Raw genomic sequence first — 15,809 nt, 5'->3', positions numbered from 1 at the left:
ACCAGAGGGAAGTTGCGGTTCTCGCAACTAGGAGCCCTAGACCCGGGAAAAAATTCATAAAATAATTTTTGGGACTCCAGAGAAGGGTCATTGAGGTTCCTATGGCATTAGAATGCCAAGAAAATATTTAGAAAAATTTTTCAATCGGTACAGACAATTTTGACCCGTTAAGCCAAACGGAGGGCATTTTGATCATTTCGCCTTCACAGGTGATTTTTGGCCGACTTGTCCAGTTAAGTAAATAATTATTATGATCTAAAATATGAATAAATATTGCTAAAAATTTAATTGAAAATGAGTAGAGAAAAGAAGAAAAGAAAATGGAAGAAAATACCAATTATGACATCATATGATGTCATTAAACACTTACCCACCAATCACATTTAATCAACACTTAAATTAACCAATAAAATATGGATAAGAATACAGCAAAAGCTCATAAAAATTCTAACAGCCATCACCTTCACAAAACCCACCAGTAGCTCTCAAATTCCATAACCATTCCACCATGAAAGCTCACTAAAGCTCCCAAATCTCACCTTATTTCACCTCAAAACCTTATCCTCTCTTCACTAAAAATTATACCCACACCAAGGAGGAGTGTTTGGCAGCCTAGAAAAGGAAAGAAAGTGAAGTTTGAGCTTGGAAAAATCTGCCCTACAAGAGGTTAGTGCTTATTTATGCATATATTTCTTTTATTCCATGTTAGGGACTTGAAATTAGTATGAAATTATAAATTAAATGGACTAAAACTCATGTGTATGTAAACCATGGAATTTGGCAGCCCTAAGGAAGGAATGATTTTGATTGTTTTGATGGACTTAGAGTGGACTAGAGATGATGTTTAAGGTATATATATACATGGATAATGAATTAGTGTGCTAACTAAGGTATCTTGTGTGAATTGAAATGGGAAATTAGGGTTTAGGGAGTGAAACTTGGACTTAGCTTATGAAATTGTGCAAGAACATTCTAATGGTCAAGTAGTGACCATTTGAGGTAAGTTGACCATAATTTGGAGTGAATTATGGCATTGCAAACTGGTTTGGGTATGCTGCCTAGGGTAACCAGCAGGGTGGCTGTGAGTCCAGCCCACTTGGACAGCCATAACTTTGGCTGTGTAAGTTCAATTGGTATTTGACCAATTGGACATGAAACTAGACACATAATGGCACAATTTTGCTGAAGAAACCATGCCCAAAAGACCAAAGCAAGTGGACCAAAAACTGGCCCCAATCCGGATACCCTGCAACCAGATTCTGCAGAATGACCAAATGAACAGTAATTGTTCATTTGGCCATAACTCATTGTAGAATGGCCCAATTGACCTGAAATTTTTACAGCAACAAGTTAAGATATAGACAAACAACTTTCATGAAGAAACCTACCCCAAATTATGACCAGAACCTATCCAACAAGGCAGTGGCAGTCACTGTTCACTGCACTGTAGATATGGTCAATTCTGCAGTTTTGTAATCCGGCCAGCTGTGGTTTTTGGACCATATCTGGAGCTACAAAACTCCAAATGGAGTGATTCAAAAAAAGAAATTCAACTAGACAAAATAAGGAACAACTTTTATGTTTACCATTTCCTAAAATTCCTACTGTAACAGTCCCTAATGGAACAGTAAAATTAGGGTACAAAAATTGAAAATTCTGCCCCCTTAGTTCTAAGTTTGGAAATAGTATTGGTGATTAATTCCAACAAGTTTTAAATGCAAAATGTGGTGCATTGGGAGTGTTAAAACCAATGTACCTATTTTCTATCCAAAAGTCAATATTTTTGTTGACCAATAAAGTGAATAGTGACACCAAAACTTGAAAGTCAAAAATTGAAGAATTCAAAAGTATCAAATGCCCTGGTATACCTAACAAGATTGGTTTGGATAGTTTGGCATGCCAATAGGGTTCGATTAGCGATCGCACATGGCATTATACCATTCAGGATTTTATGGCTTTTAGCCCTTTAGATATTGTGTTGAGACTTGGCCTCTAGCCTAATATTATTTACATTGTTAGTCGTTACATTACCTGGAGATACATATGTGATCGATGGTGTGACGCCCGAGGTACTTGATACCCGATGCGGTTTACGTTTATCGATCCGATCGTCGGTATAGGTTACTTGGGCAACCAAATGAATGAAAATGGACAAAGTTAAAGAAGTAAATGAATATAACAAATACAAAACAAATAAGACATATACATTCAATACATATTTATTTTCTGCTATTTTCTTTTATTCTATTATTGCACAACTAAGCATTATTACTTAGCGCGTTGCTTTTGCCACATGTAGGTTCTGGAGATACTGATTGAGAGCACAGTAGACCGCAGACTGGGTGAGTCCATCCTACAGCTCTGCATAGTGTCCGTGTCACCTCACCATCCACAGTGCATTGGTAGGACACTAGGTTTCATTTTGATATTTTGTAACTAATTTCTATTTTCTCATATGTATTTGAACTTATGTAATGTATTTTGATGTTCATGTAAATAATGAAAATTGTGTTGGTGAATGGAAAATGTGAATATCTATCTGTGAATTGTACTTGATTATCACATGAGATGAATGATTGAGAAATGAAATTGAAAAATGTTGAGATTTTGATATTAGAGTTTGAGATGATTGAATATGAATATTGGAAGTGTTTTTCACAGGTTTCGAAGAACTGTTTTCTCCATTTTTAGCCGGTACTCTGTCGGATTTTCTATAAAATTTTCGAAACCTCAAATAAATTATAATGTCAATAAATGACTTAAATGAATTATATTTCTCAAGTTATATTCAAAACTATGATAAAAATTAATTAATATAAAATAGAGTGTTCCGGTACACCGTGTGACATATCTTACTCGGATATACTGTAGACGGGTAAGGGGTGTCACATTAGTAATGTCACTGACCTTTTCTTTGTGCAGGTATGGCGAGTGGCGAGGCTTCCAAGGAGAGCCGGAAGCGAAAAAGAGAGGTCTCCCAGAAAGTGCAGGAGATGAAGCGAGCCGAGGCCCTTCAGACGCCCAGGCATGATCCCGGGGAAATGCAAGGAGGCTCGTCTCAACCCTCGGGACCGCCGATCCCTGACATAGAAGTGATCCGGTCCCCTCCTCGTCAAGAAGAGGCGCCACCACCTCCTCCGGTTGCTTCAAGCGCGGAAGGGGGTCCTTCCCAACCACCTGTGAGGACCCTTTCCCGCGACGCTCAAATCCTGATCCACTCGCTGGAGAAGAACCGCACGGTTCGAGAGAATCCAGGCTTTGCTAAGGTCTTGGGGTCCTCCATCTGCCTTCGGGAGGATCGGGATAGGTTAAACCCGAAAAACCTCGATGATATCCTGACCCAAACTATAAGCCTGAGCGTGGAGAGTTTGGTGAACCAACACATTGTCCGGGAGAAGGCTCACCGCTTGAGGCAGGAGGTCGAGAAGGTGGGTTAGGAAACTGCTTCCCTCCGATCTCAACTTTCGTTCGCTCGAAACTACATATCTGAAATTGAGGGGCAGATGAAATTCTATGAGGATAAGCTGGCCGAGCAGGCTCATGTTTTTGAAGAGGTTCGGGCGCTCCGAGCTGCTGAAGTCGCTCTCCTCACTGAGGAGCTCAAAGCAAAAGAAGAAGAGGCAGTGACAAGGGAGGCCGGTGCTTATGTGAACGCTCATGGGGATCTCTTGGTCGAGCTTAGGAAGCGTTATCCTGAGGAGGACTTCTCCTGGATGGTGGACCTGGCTCCCCAGGACGAAGAGGATAGCGAGGAGGAGGCCGAAGGTGATAGAGGGGTGAACAAAATGTAGAACAGGCTGGAGGATAATGACTTGTATATATTTGAAATGAAATGAAATTCCTTTTTTTTTGTTCAATGCTTGGATGAGATCGGAAAGTATCTAAGTTGCATAAGCACTTGATTGTCTGAACATATTAGAACAACAGCTAAAGGTGATTATTAATCTAAGTGTACGAGGTCGGAAAACATTGTAAGCAAGAGATCGGCAAACGCCAAATGGGACTTGATTAAAATTGGAAACTTGATTTGAACACTTAAGATCGGAATCATCCTTAAATCGGATTGGAACCTTAACTTTATCAGACGATTATCCCCAAACTTTTAAAAGGGAGATCGGCAATAAGACTGGTGGCATGAAGACCTGACGTTGGTTTGGTTTCGCTAGACAAGAGATCGGAAATGTGATTGACTGGTCAGGAGATTTGACAATTGGTTTGAGAGATTGGTGAGGCTTTGAGCGATATGGAGACTTGGCGTCGGTTTGATCTCTATGAAGAGAGATGAGAAACGAATTACTTGGTGTTGGGGATCGATTTCAAAGTCTATTGATTTCAGGGATCGACCAAAATATGGTGTCGACACAAAGTTAATTTTAATTTACCAAATAAAAGCTCTATTATTACTTCAATTTCATGCCAATGGTTATTCAAGAAGTCTAGAGCTACTTACTTGTTGGTAAATGCAGTTGCTATTGGGGCAAGTTACCCTTAAAAAGGGTCTTCTCTTCTAGTATGACAATGATATCCCTGGCTTACTCCTGTTTAACTCCATATAAGCTCAACGCAAATGCCCTCTTTGGTACTTATCTTAGGACTACTTACCAATTTTGTTTGTTATAAAAAATAAAGAAGCTTTCAGAAATCTTGTATGAAAATCTTCTTGAAGAAAAGAAAAAAATAAGGAAGAACTCAAAGAGTCTTGAATATCTCTAAATTTCCTATAGCTCTAAATTTTCTCTTCCTCTTTCCTCCCCTCTCCCTCCTTTTTATTTTCTTTTTTTCCTCCTTTTCTTTTATTTTTTATTAGTGGGGTATTTATAGGGTTTTAGGAGAGAGGTGTGATAGGGTTTGGAGTACTAGGGTGATAAAGTTCAGATAACTTAAACAACTAGGATTACAGAATTTGAGTGAGACTTAGATATGGATGAGGTGTTTCAACCAATAAGAAAGAGGGGAAGGGGAAGGCACCAATAGAAAGTGAGGAAGAGGTGTGGTAGGGTTTGAAGTCCTAGTGTGATAAGGTTCAGATAACTTAAACAACTGGAATCGAGGAATTTGGGTGAGATTGGGATATGGGTGAAGTGTTCCAACCAATAGGAAGATAGGGATAGAGAAAAATATATTTTCTTATTTTAATTTTTAAAAAATAAATTAAATAGGTCTTATTTAAAATTCCTAACTAGGCTTTCTTAGGCCCATGACGCCCAATTAAACTCAATTAGGTCCATTTAAGAACTACCCATTTTAAATTTAAACAAAAGAAAATTAATTATTATTATTATTATTTTTCAAGATTATGCCACAAAATTAATAATTCAGTTTCATACCTTCAATTATATCTTACAGTCATACAATTTTTCATCATCGGGTTTCCCACGGTCTCAATACACATACTCATCACAAAATAAGGGTCTACAATGTGTAATCTCCTTCTCACTTGCTACCATTACTACTTGTTTTAAGTGCTCATTTACCCTTTGTTTGGAAAAAATCTCTATGGCAAAGATATCTATTCTCATAACTTAGACTATTATAATAATAATTTAAGATTTTGTCTGAATTCTTTTTAGCTCAAACAATATTAAGGGATGCTAAAAAAAATTTAAAATTAAGCTGAACCACAGCACTCACCACGTATGCATATGCAGAAGTCATATGTTCTTCTGTGATTAGTCAAAAGTGTTATTATCCTAGTTTAAATCTATTGCTATATCTAATTTGAATTTTAGCTCAAACAGTATTAAGGGATGCTAAAAAAATTTAAAATTAAGCTGAACCACATGCCGCACTCACCACGTATGCATATGCAGAAGTCATATGTTCTTCTGTGATTAGTCAAAAGTGTTATCATCCTAGTTTAAATCTGTTGCTATATCTAATTTGAATTTGTTGTCATATTGATAGTCAAAGATGTATGACTACCCTAATTTGAATTTGTCCTAATACCGTAAAAAATGTAAGTTATTCTGTCACAAATTTGATATTATGTAAAAAATATAAATGCCACATTATGTAATACTATTTAATTTTTATCTTTTCTTCGCCTTCTTTTTATAAAAGGAGGATTGTTGGCCAAATGTAATAAAACTCCAGCTTTTTATCTTCAAAAATATATTCTTGCTAACTCATTAATTTAGTGGTTAAAAATGTTTCTCTTTAAACCCGGGTAGGAGGTGGCTATGGTGTTCTTGGTGATCATATGGGTGGTTGGCTTTGTGATTACACGATTCCGTTGGGCATTTGTAATTCGATGCAACTGAATTTCATGCTCTTGTTCATGGTCTCTCTTTGGCATGGGAGTTAGGCTATCGTCGATTGGTTGTGGAGCTCTATTCCAAGGCCGTCCTTCAGTTACCATTTGCCGAGAAGGATCATAATTTGCGATTTCTGAATCTGATTTCTAAGTGTCATAGTTTTTTCAAGAGACCTTGACATGTTGTTTTGCAACATTGCTATAGAGTAGCTAATGGGGTTGCTGAGGAGTTGGCTAATGAACTAGGCAACCATATCCTTGGTTATTGATCTATTGCGTTGGGACTGTCATCTTCGGTATGATCCGTTTGTTTATTTTGAGCTCTCTGCCTCACCTCTAAAAAAAAAAAAAAAAAAAAAAACTGTCTTCCTCTCAAATGCTTAAAAAATTATGAAAATTTAGAAATTATGAAAAATTTTACTAACAAAAAAAATCCTTATTTTACTTTAACAGAGTGTTAATTAATTAGTTAAAAGTTTTTTTTTTCCACTTTTAAACTTTTTTTTTCAAATATTAATGTTTAATTATTTAAATTTTTTTAATTTATAAATATTACCACTGAAAAAATTGATTTCATATTGTGGTCCACTTACTAATTGTATTTAATAAAATTTCTAATAGTTTCATTTGAAATAAATTATTTATAAAAGGAATTTTATTGAGTTTTATAAAATTATTTATATTTTCATTTTTTAAATAAAATATGTTAAATTAAAAAAATTAAATTTTTTCAAAATTAATAAAAAAAAATTAGCCTTGAAAATGTGGCAAAGCTATGTGGCAAAGGCGGAGGCTAAGCTAAGGTTGCACAACTTTACTACGGTTTAGGAAGCCCAAACACAGGCAGTTATGAGCCCACTAAATATCAGAGAGCCTATGGAGCTAACCAAACCCAAACCCAAACCCACCGTCACCGTGCCGCACTCACATACGCACGTCCACGTCCATGGAAGGAAACAAGAGCTCCACAATCAATTTTTTCTCCTACAACATTTCTATAATTGTCGTCACTACCAACCCCCCAATTCTTCTCAAAATCTCCCATTCCACTCCTTTATCATCTCTCTATCTCTCTCTCTTTCTCTCTCTCTTTCTCATCCATGGCTACTCAGGGTCAGGTTATCACCTGCAAAGGTACTTACTCTCTCTGTTCTAATGTGTTTTGTGTGTCTTTTTTCTGTTTATACAACCCTAGTGATTTGGTTTGTTTGATCTGTTTGGATTTCGAATGAAGCTGCTGTTGCGTGGGAGCCCACTAAGCCATTGGTCATAGAGGATGTGCAGGTAGCTCCGCCTCAGGCCGGTGAGGTCCGAGTCCAGATTCTCTTCACTGCTCTTTGCCATACCGACGCTTACACTTGGAGTGGAAAGGTATAGATACACACTTAGATATACTTTTATTTATATGTGAATGCTTTTTGTGCTGTATTGGTTTCTTCCTGATTTGTTGGATAACTGAATTCTAATGAATTGTGGTGGTGGTGTTCTATAGTGTTGGATTTTTTTTTTTTTTTTTTTTTTGGTTGGGGGGGGGGGGGTGTGTGATGCAATTTTATTGGTAACTGGGTCATATTATCAGGCATTGCACTTCATGTTTCTGATAATTTTATTTACTGGCCGATCATTGTCAATTATGGTTCTGTTACAGAAAATGGTGCTCATCATTCTACATTTTTGGGGGTGAAAAAAGAAGAAAAGAAAATCGTTCTTGAATGTTGATCATCTGAGATGTGATTATCTGCGGTGATAGCTTGAAATGCAATTAAGATAAACATTTAGCAATTACTTTGACCTATGGGGAACCCCTACAAGCCTGTACACTACGATGCGTTTTGAGGGCTTTCTTTTTTCTTTTGTATAAATCTGGCCTTTCACTTTGGTTTTGACATGGGAACTTTTTCAACGTAAAAGTAACTGTGTATTTATTTATTTATTTTTAAATTTTGTTCTCAACTTTTTGATTTTGCTACCTACTGTCTGACTTTATCTGCATTCTAGGATCCCGAGGGCCTTTTCCCTTGTATCCTTGGTCATGAGGCTGCAGGGTATGTATATCATGCAAATCATTTGACATTAAATGGGTTGTACGATCTTTTCCTAAAAGGGAGATATGGTTGAATTTTTGGCTCAGGATTGTAGAAAGTGTTGGTGAAGGCGTGACTGAGGTTCAGCCGGGTGATCATGTCATCCCTTGTTACCAGGCAGAATGCAGAGAATGCAAATTTTGCAGATCAGGGAAGACAAATCTTTGTGGCAAGGTTCGTGCAGCTACAGGTGTTGGAATCATGATGAATGATCGTAAGAGTCGGTTCTCTATAAATGGAAAGCCTATTTACCATTTCATGGGAACCTCAACATTCAGCCAGTACACAGTTGTACATGATGTTAGTGTTGCAAAGATTGATCCCCAAGCTCCTTTGGAGAAAGTTTGTCTTCTTGGCTGTGGTGTTCCTACTGGTAATGATTTCTAATAATTGCTTACTTTACCAAGGTTATTCCACTACTGTATTTAGCATTCTGAATGGGTTACTTTTTACTACAACACAACATCTTATCAATTGGCAAAAAGATTGCTGTCTCAAGCCTAAACTATTTGTACCAAGCTTTTTTCCTCTTTTATTGTCAGAATTTTTTTTCCTTGTCATCATTATCTTCAGAGAAAACTACTCAAGTTACCTATCAAGTATTACCCTAATATTGGTTCATCACTTGCAATCCCGCTGGTCATCAGTTTAGGATTCTATTATTGCTACTTAATTTGAGAATATGGAAGCATTTGATGAAATCAGTTGCTAATATGTTGATTTCTTCAGCTGTAATGTACTGGTATGGTATTTGTGGTTTAAATTTAAAAGTCCTCAACTAAGTTTCTGAAAAGCTTACACACACACACACACACACACACACACACACACACACACATTATTATCAGTTAATAATATTTAGCACCATTTCAATGTATGGCCTTGTTTGTTTCTGGTTTATGTTATTGCGCTGGTTGAAGCCTCTAAGGGGGTTTTGACTATTGAAGTTTATGAGAGAAATATGACGAGGATTTACCTAAGGATATTCATGATTTATGCACCTTTATATGATTGAGGGGGAAGAAAAGCGAATGCAATTGTAACCTGTAGCTTGTTTCTACTCTTCCATCACATCTTTGCTTCTTCTTGTTTTGTTGTCATTTTCATCTTCAGCTTCCTAGCAAATGAAATTCTTTGAGCAACTTGTGATGTATTTACACGGAAATCTGTAACACTTTTTTTGTTCAGGCCTTGGGGCAGTTTGGAACGCTGCAAAAGTAGAAGCTGGATCTATTGTTGCTATCTTTGGCCTTGGAACAGTTGGTCTTGCAGTAAGTTGTACACACGGGCATCTAGCTCTCTCTTTCTCTGTGTTTTGTATATTTATGTCCAGGTAATAGAACAATCGTCTCTGTGCTGACGTTTTTTTAATTTTGACCATCTGTGATTTGATAGGTTGCTGAGGGAGCAAAAGTAGCTGGTGCTTCACGAATAATTGGAATAGATATTGACAGCAAGAAGTTTGATAGAGGTATATTCTACTTATTACTTCCATTTAATATTCTGCAGTGCCCACATGTAAATTTGCAAACCTTCCTCTTTCTTAAACAAATTTTCTATTATAAAAAATGGTGCTTGTCTCTGCTGCATGCTTGGGATGAGGAGATCATAATTCAGTTATTGTTGATTGATCTTCTTCTTTTTTCTGTTACCTTTATTGCTTTTATGTTCTTTTGTTGGTGAGAAGGGAGATGGGGGAAGGGATGGTGCCTGTTCGGAATTTGTCGCATTTATATTGTTTACTTAATTCTGTAAATTTCACTGTGCAGCAAAGAATTTCGGAGTAACTGAATTTGTGAATCCAAAGGACCATGATAAACCAATCCAGCAAGTCATCATTGATCTCACGGATGGTGGTGTTGACTACAGTTTTGAGTGTATTGGAAATGTTTCTGTGATGAGGTCTGCTTTGGAATGTTGTCACAAGGTAAGTAGTGCCTTAACTGGTGGCAAAACCATTTGTGGGTCTGCAGAACACTTTTGATATGCCTGGAAATTTTCAGGGCTGGGGGACCTCGGTTATTGTTGGTGTTGCAGCATCAGGTCAGGAGATATCCACTCGTCCTTTCCAGTTGGTGACTGGCCGTGTTTGGAAAGGAACTGCTTTTGGTGGTTTCAAGAGCCGTTCACAGGTGCCTTGGCTTGTAGACAAATACATGAAAAAGGTAATTCTGTGATGCCTACACAATATATATATCTTAATTTGTTTTATATCTCCAACAATGTAGCTCACAGAGTTGCCCCTATCCATTCTGCTCATATTACAGGAAATTAAGGTGGATGAGTACATCACCCATAATTTGACTCTTGGGGAGATCAACAAGGCATTTGATCTGATGCATGAAGGGGGTTGCCTCCGGTGTGTGCTTAGTACCCAAGTGTAAGGTTATTGTCTATTAAGGATTGCTCAAGTGTTATCTGTCTAAGGTTATCTATTAAAGCCTCCCTCAAGTGTTTTGTGGAACGGAATGCTTCAATTTCCCCTTTTTGTTGGACACAAAGTGCATAATGTGACTATTGCCCATAAGTGTCTTGTAATAAAGTGCGTGCTTTAACCTATTAAAAGATTGGCCTGATTTTGAGGTTTGGCGTGGAGGTGAGATGGATATGCAGCTGAATGCATGTTCATCATTTGTCACTGTTGTAATAGTGATAAATGAATTCTCTGTCTGATATTTTTTAATGCAGATTCTTGGATATCACAAAGCGGGCTGTGCAATTGATTGGTTCAATTTTGAGCCGGAACTGAATTGAATTATACATAAAAACAAATCAAATCAAATTGATTTGATGTTTATTTATTCAGTTTGGTTCGGTCGGTCGATTCAACCATTCTCTCTGGTATCCAGATTACACAACAGGATGCAAACAATCAGAAAACAAAAGCACAATCAAAACTAACACAATAAAAACCAAAGCTAAGAAATTAAAAGATAAGAAATTCAAAAGTAAAGCTAACAAAATCAAGGAATTTGTTAAATCGAACAATCTTACAAAAGCGGCAGCAATCAACAGGATTTCCATTTCGTCCTGGACCAGCTGTGTTCTCTTCCTCTGTGGAGTACTAGAGGCGCATGTGACACTAGAAGAGGGGATAAACCACTGAACTTTGAAAGCCAATCCCAACGCGCATGCGATGGCAGAGGAAGAACACAGAAGCGATCGAAGAACGACTGAAGCTAGGATGATGCATGCCGCGTGATGAGCCCAGAGAGACTAGGGAAGAGGAAAACAGAAGCGAATGACAATTAAATGGAGAAATGAAGATCTTGAGAGAAATGAAGAAATGAGTAAAATGCTATTAGGTGCTGATCTCAGTAAATCTAAAAACCTGTTCATGGGAGCTTGACAGCAGGATAATGTTTGAACAGCTGGGATATGGCCATGTCCAATTACGATATTGTTCTTGAAGAAACGAGAGTGGCAATTTGCTGTTTTTGCAGATTTAGGGAGTGATGAATTTACCATGATTAGTGTCATGACCTGTTCTCATCTGAGCTCAGGAGGAGAAGAAGAGTAAAAGAATAGATTGATTGGCAACTGAGAAGAAGGAAAGTGTAGGAAAAATAGCAGCTGAGATAGAAAATAACGAGAGAAATGTGGTAATTTTTCTTAAAAATAACTTAATTTTTTATTTAATCAGAAAATTTTATTAATTTTTTGTAGTGCCAAATACTTAAAAAAATATAAAAAATATTTTCTGCGAAATAAATAAAATTTTATATATGTAAGAGAAATTATATGTACCTTGAAAATACTAAATAATTTATCATAAAATATTTAAATAAAAAAAACAAAAGTTATCAATTGAATTTGCAAAAGCTAACTTTTGATATTTATAAGTTATGAAAGTTAGTCGTCATTAAAATATGTCATCAAACTTCAAAATAAATTCGAAAATACTTATTCATAAAAATAAAAACACACTCTATTTTTTTTTTTTTACATTATATATATATATATATATATATATATATATATATATATATATATACAAACTTATTAACTCATAAGATTAATAAAAATGATTAATTAAAAAATGAAATTATATTTTATAATTCATAATAAATATGCTAGTGAACTCTTTTAATTTCAATTAAATGATGTAGTAGTTCTCTGAAATGTTTTCAAGTTTCAATCCATTTTGTTTCTTCTGCCTTAGATTAAAATATGTTTAATAAAAAGTTAAAAAATTAAGAATTAAATGTTACCCTGTAAGTTTTAATTAATGCCTGAATAGCATTAGCATAAGTGTACTAAACTTCCTATATGTTGTTTTCCAAGTTCAAGATACATTGTGGAACTTCAAAAGTGTGTTGATCCTCTTCTTCCTGGCTGGTAGGTTTCCACGGTTCTACAAGAGGTGCCAAGACATAGACTGCATGGCCCATGTCTGGTCTTTGGTCGCGGTTAGGGGTGGTGCAATGCCCTGCTAATTCAGCCACTACGCAAATGCTCCCTAAGGTCTCCTCGTCTGGATTGATGGCTTGGTCAATTGCATTTGAGATGTTCTCCTTGTTTATCAGGACCTCGCGGAACCATGTCACCAAATGCATATGCATCCACCCTTCCTCTTCCATTGTATCATCTATTGCTTTTTTACCTGTAATCATCTCCATCAAAATTGCTCCAAATGCATAAACATCCACCTTCCTTGTCACTTTTCCAGTTTCTGTCCAGTAACTAATTTCACATTAGAACAAAGAAAACTGAAAACTTCGTTAGTTCAACATAATTCAAAATTTTGGCAGGCCACAGGAAAATTTTTTATAGAGACTGGAATGGAGAAGCATATAAGGATAAAGGAAGAGAATTCAGCATCTTGAATATATTTAAGCCTTCACTTACTAGCATATTCAGGTGCAAGATAGCCAAATGTTCCTGCCACTCTTGTCACCAAAGAATTCTTTCCATCTGGTGCATTTTTAACGAAACCGAAGTCAGAGACCTTAGCCCTCATATCATCCCCAAGAAGTATATTTGAAGGCTTCAGATCTCTATGAATGAAACTCAGACTCTGTTGAGCTAAACTGTGCAGGTATTCCACTCCTCGCGCCACATCCAGTGCAATGCTGACCCTCTGCTTCCAGGTAAGAGGAGGGTATCCGCGTTCACGCCATTCAAACAAATGTTGTGCCAGAGTCCCCCGAGGCATGTACTCATAGACCAAGAAACCCTCAATGCCATGTACACAGTAACCCAAAAGAGAAACCAAGTGCCTGTGCCTTACTTTTGAAAGCATTGCTATCTCAGCTTGAAACTCATTCATTCCTTTCGTGTTAGCCATTGTTGTAGCTTTCATCCTCTTCACAGCAATTTTAGTTCCTTCCTGCAATTCACCTTTATAAACCACACCAAAACCTCCCTTACCCAAAATATTGTTCTCACTAAAATTATCGGTCACTTGTCGAATAAGTTGCATCGAAAAATCAGCATGTCCCCCAATAACATGACAATTCTTTTGCTTGGCTTGTGCAGTCACGTTCTCCTGATGGTTCACTTTCCTTGACACCCCATTATACTTGAACAGCACCAACAAACCAAAAGCAATGAAGGAGATAACAGCAATAAAAGCACCAGAAATTACAGATGGCAATACCCAATTACCTCTACTTCCTTTTCCAGTAGAATTCCCACCTGAACCTGTGTCTATCCCAAGGGAGGGATTCCCTGGCCTTGCAATCAACTTCACTGAAGATGAAAAAGCTGGGATTTTCCCATAAAGATTGTTATTGGAGACATCAAGAACCTTGAGTTGAGTCAATTTTGTCAAGCTATCAGGAATGGAACCTGTCAAGTTATTATCGTTCAGATACAAATTCGTCAAAGCTGTAAGATTGACAAATGCTGGAGATATAGTTCCTGAAAAATGTTGCTTTCCAAAGTTGATGGTGCTAATATTCTGTTCATCGCAGGTAACGAATGCCCAATTACTGCAAGGGTCATTTCCTCGCCAAGAATCGGACAGTATCTCCTGATATTCCACAGCACCTGCAATTTCCAGCATTGTTTTCACCTGTGGATTACAAGGAACACCAGGAGTCGCCACACAAAAATTGTTAGCATCGATATCTAACGAAATATTGCTTGGAAACTCGGGGACAGGACCTTGCAGTTTGTTGTTTGATAAAGAAACATTTAGCAAACGAGGAAGTGTTATCAAGGAGGCTGGCACAATCCCTGTAAACTTGTTTTCTCTTAGCTGTAAATCGAACAAAAACTCGCATTTTGAGAAATCTGGAATTGAGCCAGTAAACTGATTCCCCATGAGCCAAACCTGATTTAACTGTGTCATCGACGATAGAACATCAATGGTACCTGACAACCCCATCTGCTGGTAGTTGAGTCTCAAGTTCTGGATTGCTGAATTTGCAAATGATGCAGGCAAAGTTCCTGTCAAATTGTTGTAAGCTAGGTCCAGATTCTGCAATCCTGGAAGCGAGGCAAACATGTCAGGTATAGTCCCCTCAATGTTAGCTTGAGTTGCCTCGAAAATTATTAGACTTCCAGATTCAGCAATATGAACAGGGATAGTCCAAGGATCTAAATTTGTATTCTGGCTTATGCGAAAGTCAGTCAAGCTGGTAAGTCCTTGAAAGAAGCCTTGAGGGATAAAACTAAAGCTGTTATCTTCAAGACGTAGTTCTTGGAGCAAGCTTAGATTGGCGAGAGAAGGGAGAGGACCGGAAAGATGGTTCTGCTGGAGATAGAGTATTTGGAGGTGCGAGAGGGTAGAGAGTTCAGATGGGAGGGTGCCATAGAGATTTTCATTGGAAAGCATGATTTCTACGACGCGGTTGGAGGCGTCGCATCCGATCCCATTCCACTTGCAGTAATCAGCGTTGTTATCGGTGGCCCAGCTCTGGGGGACGCTGAGGTCGAGGGCAGTGGCTAGCTTTGACATGGCGATGGAGTCATCTGCTATGGTAGTAGAAAAAAGGAGAGACAGGAATGACAGAGAAAAGAATGGGTGAAGCATTGCGTGGGAGAGAAGATGCCAGGTGAAGAACTGAACCAGTGTGTTTTCGAAACACAGAGAGTAACAAGAAAACTTAAAAGGCAGAGGCTGAGCCTGAGGTGGAAGCAGAGAGTCATAGCGTGTTGTTTGAGGTCAAGACTCAACTCTTAAGAAATTTGCAGCAACAAATTGAAAAAGAGAGAAAAACAAAAAGGGTGCAACCAATATTCAAAGTTTGACTAATAAAATACAACATAATATCGTTATCAAATGAACTGTATACACAAAATGAGTGGACCATAAATCTCATCTATGATGAATATGGCCTAAGCAAAAATTTAATAAGAAAAATTAGTATGTTCATATTCTTTTATGAAGAAGATGAGGATTCCAACTCACTACAATCGATCAAATCAAATACTTTGGGTTAGAATAAGCTACATAGTTGGAAAGATGGTTCTGCTGGAGATAGAGCATTTGGAGGTGCGAGAGGGCAGAGAGTTCAGATGGGAGG

The 15,809-nt window shown here is 37.5% G+C and overlaps 2 protein-coding genes across 2 annotated transcripts; one reads left to right on the top strand and one right to left on the bottom strand.

The window, feature by feature from the left end:
* Positions 1-7,216: 7,216 nt before the first annotated feature.
* On the top strand, positions 7,217-10,902 carry LOC131169750 (alcohol dehydrogenase class-3). Its single transcript, XM_058129073.1, has 9 exons — positions 7,217-7,387; positions 7,488-7,624; positions 8,252-8,298; positions 8,385-8,710; positions 9,526-9,608; positions 9,733-9,808; positions 10,107-10,264; positions 10,341-10,502; positions 10,605-10,902. Exons 1-9 carry the CDS (start codon positions 7,354-7,356, stop codon positions 10,719-10,721), a joined length of 1,140 nt encoding a protein of 379 aa, XP_057985056.1. The 5' UTR covers positions 7,217-7,353; the 3' UTR covers positions 10,722-10,902.
* A 1,527-nt stretch (positions 10,903-12,429) lies between these two features.
* Positions 12,430-15,480, bottom strand: LOC131169748 (receptor-like kinase TMK4). The gene is made up of 2 exons (XM_058129072.1): positions 13,186-15,480; positions 12,430-13,009 (listed from the first exon to the last, which is right to left on the bottom strand). The coding sequence occupies exons 1-2, from the start codon at positions 15,314-15,316 to the stop codon at positions 12,603-12,605; spliced, it is 2,538 nt and encodes an 845-aa protein (XP_057985055.1). The 5' UTR covers positions 15,317-15,480; the 3' UTR covers positions 12,430-12,602.
* Positions 15,481-15,809: the final 329 nt, after the last annotated feature.

This window comes from Hevea brasiliensis, chromosome 10 (assembly GCF_030052815.1).
Source record: "Hevea brasiliensis isolate MT/VB/25A 57/8 chromosome 10, ASM3005281v1, whole genome shotgun sequence".
Classification (NCBI taxonomy): Eukaryota; Viridiplantae; Streptophyta; class Magnoliopsida; order Malpighiales; family Euphorbiaceae; genus Hevea; species Hevea brasiliensis.
Note: the sequence above shows the minus strand (reverse complement) of the source record. Positions and strands in the feature narration are given on the sequence as shown.

Excerpts from the sequence above, each read along its gene's own strand:
- LOC131169750 (XM_058129073.1), top strand. The coding sequence starts at position 7,354 with ATGGCTACTCAGGGTCAGGTTATCACCTGCAAAG. Across the intron at positions 8,299-8,384 it reads CTTGGTCATGAGGCTGCAGG|GATTGTAGAAAGTGTTGGTG; the intron begins GTATGTATATCA and ends TTTTTGGCTCAG. Across the intron at positions 9,809-10,106 it reads CAGCAAGAAGTTTGATAGAG|CAAAGAATTTCGGAGTAACT; the intron begins GTATATTCTACT and ends TTCACTGTGCAG.
- LOC131169748 (XM_058129072.1), bottom strand. The coding sequence starts at position 15,316 with ATGCTTCACCCATTCTTTTCTCTGTCATTCCTGTCTCTCCTTTTTTCT. Across the intron at positions 13,010-13,185 it reads TCTTGCACCTGAATATGCTA|AAACTGGAAAAGTGACAAGG; the intron begins GTAAGTGAAGGC and ends GTTACTGGACAG.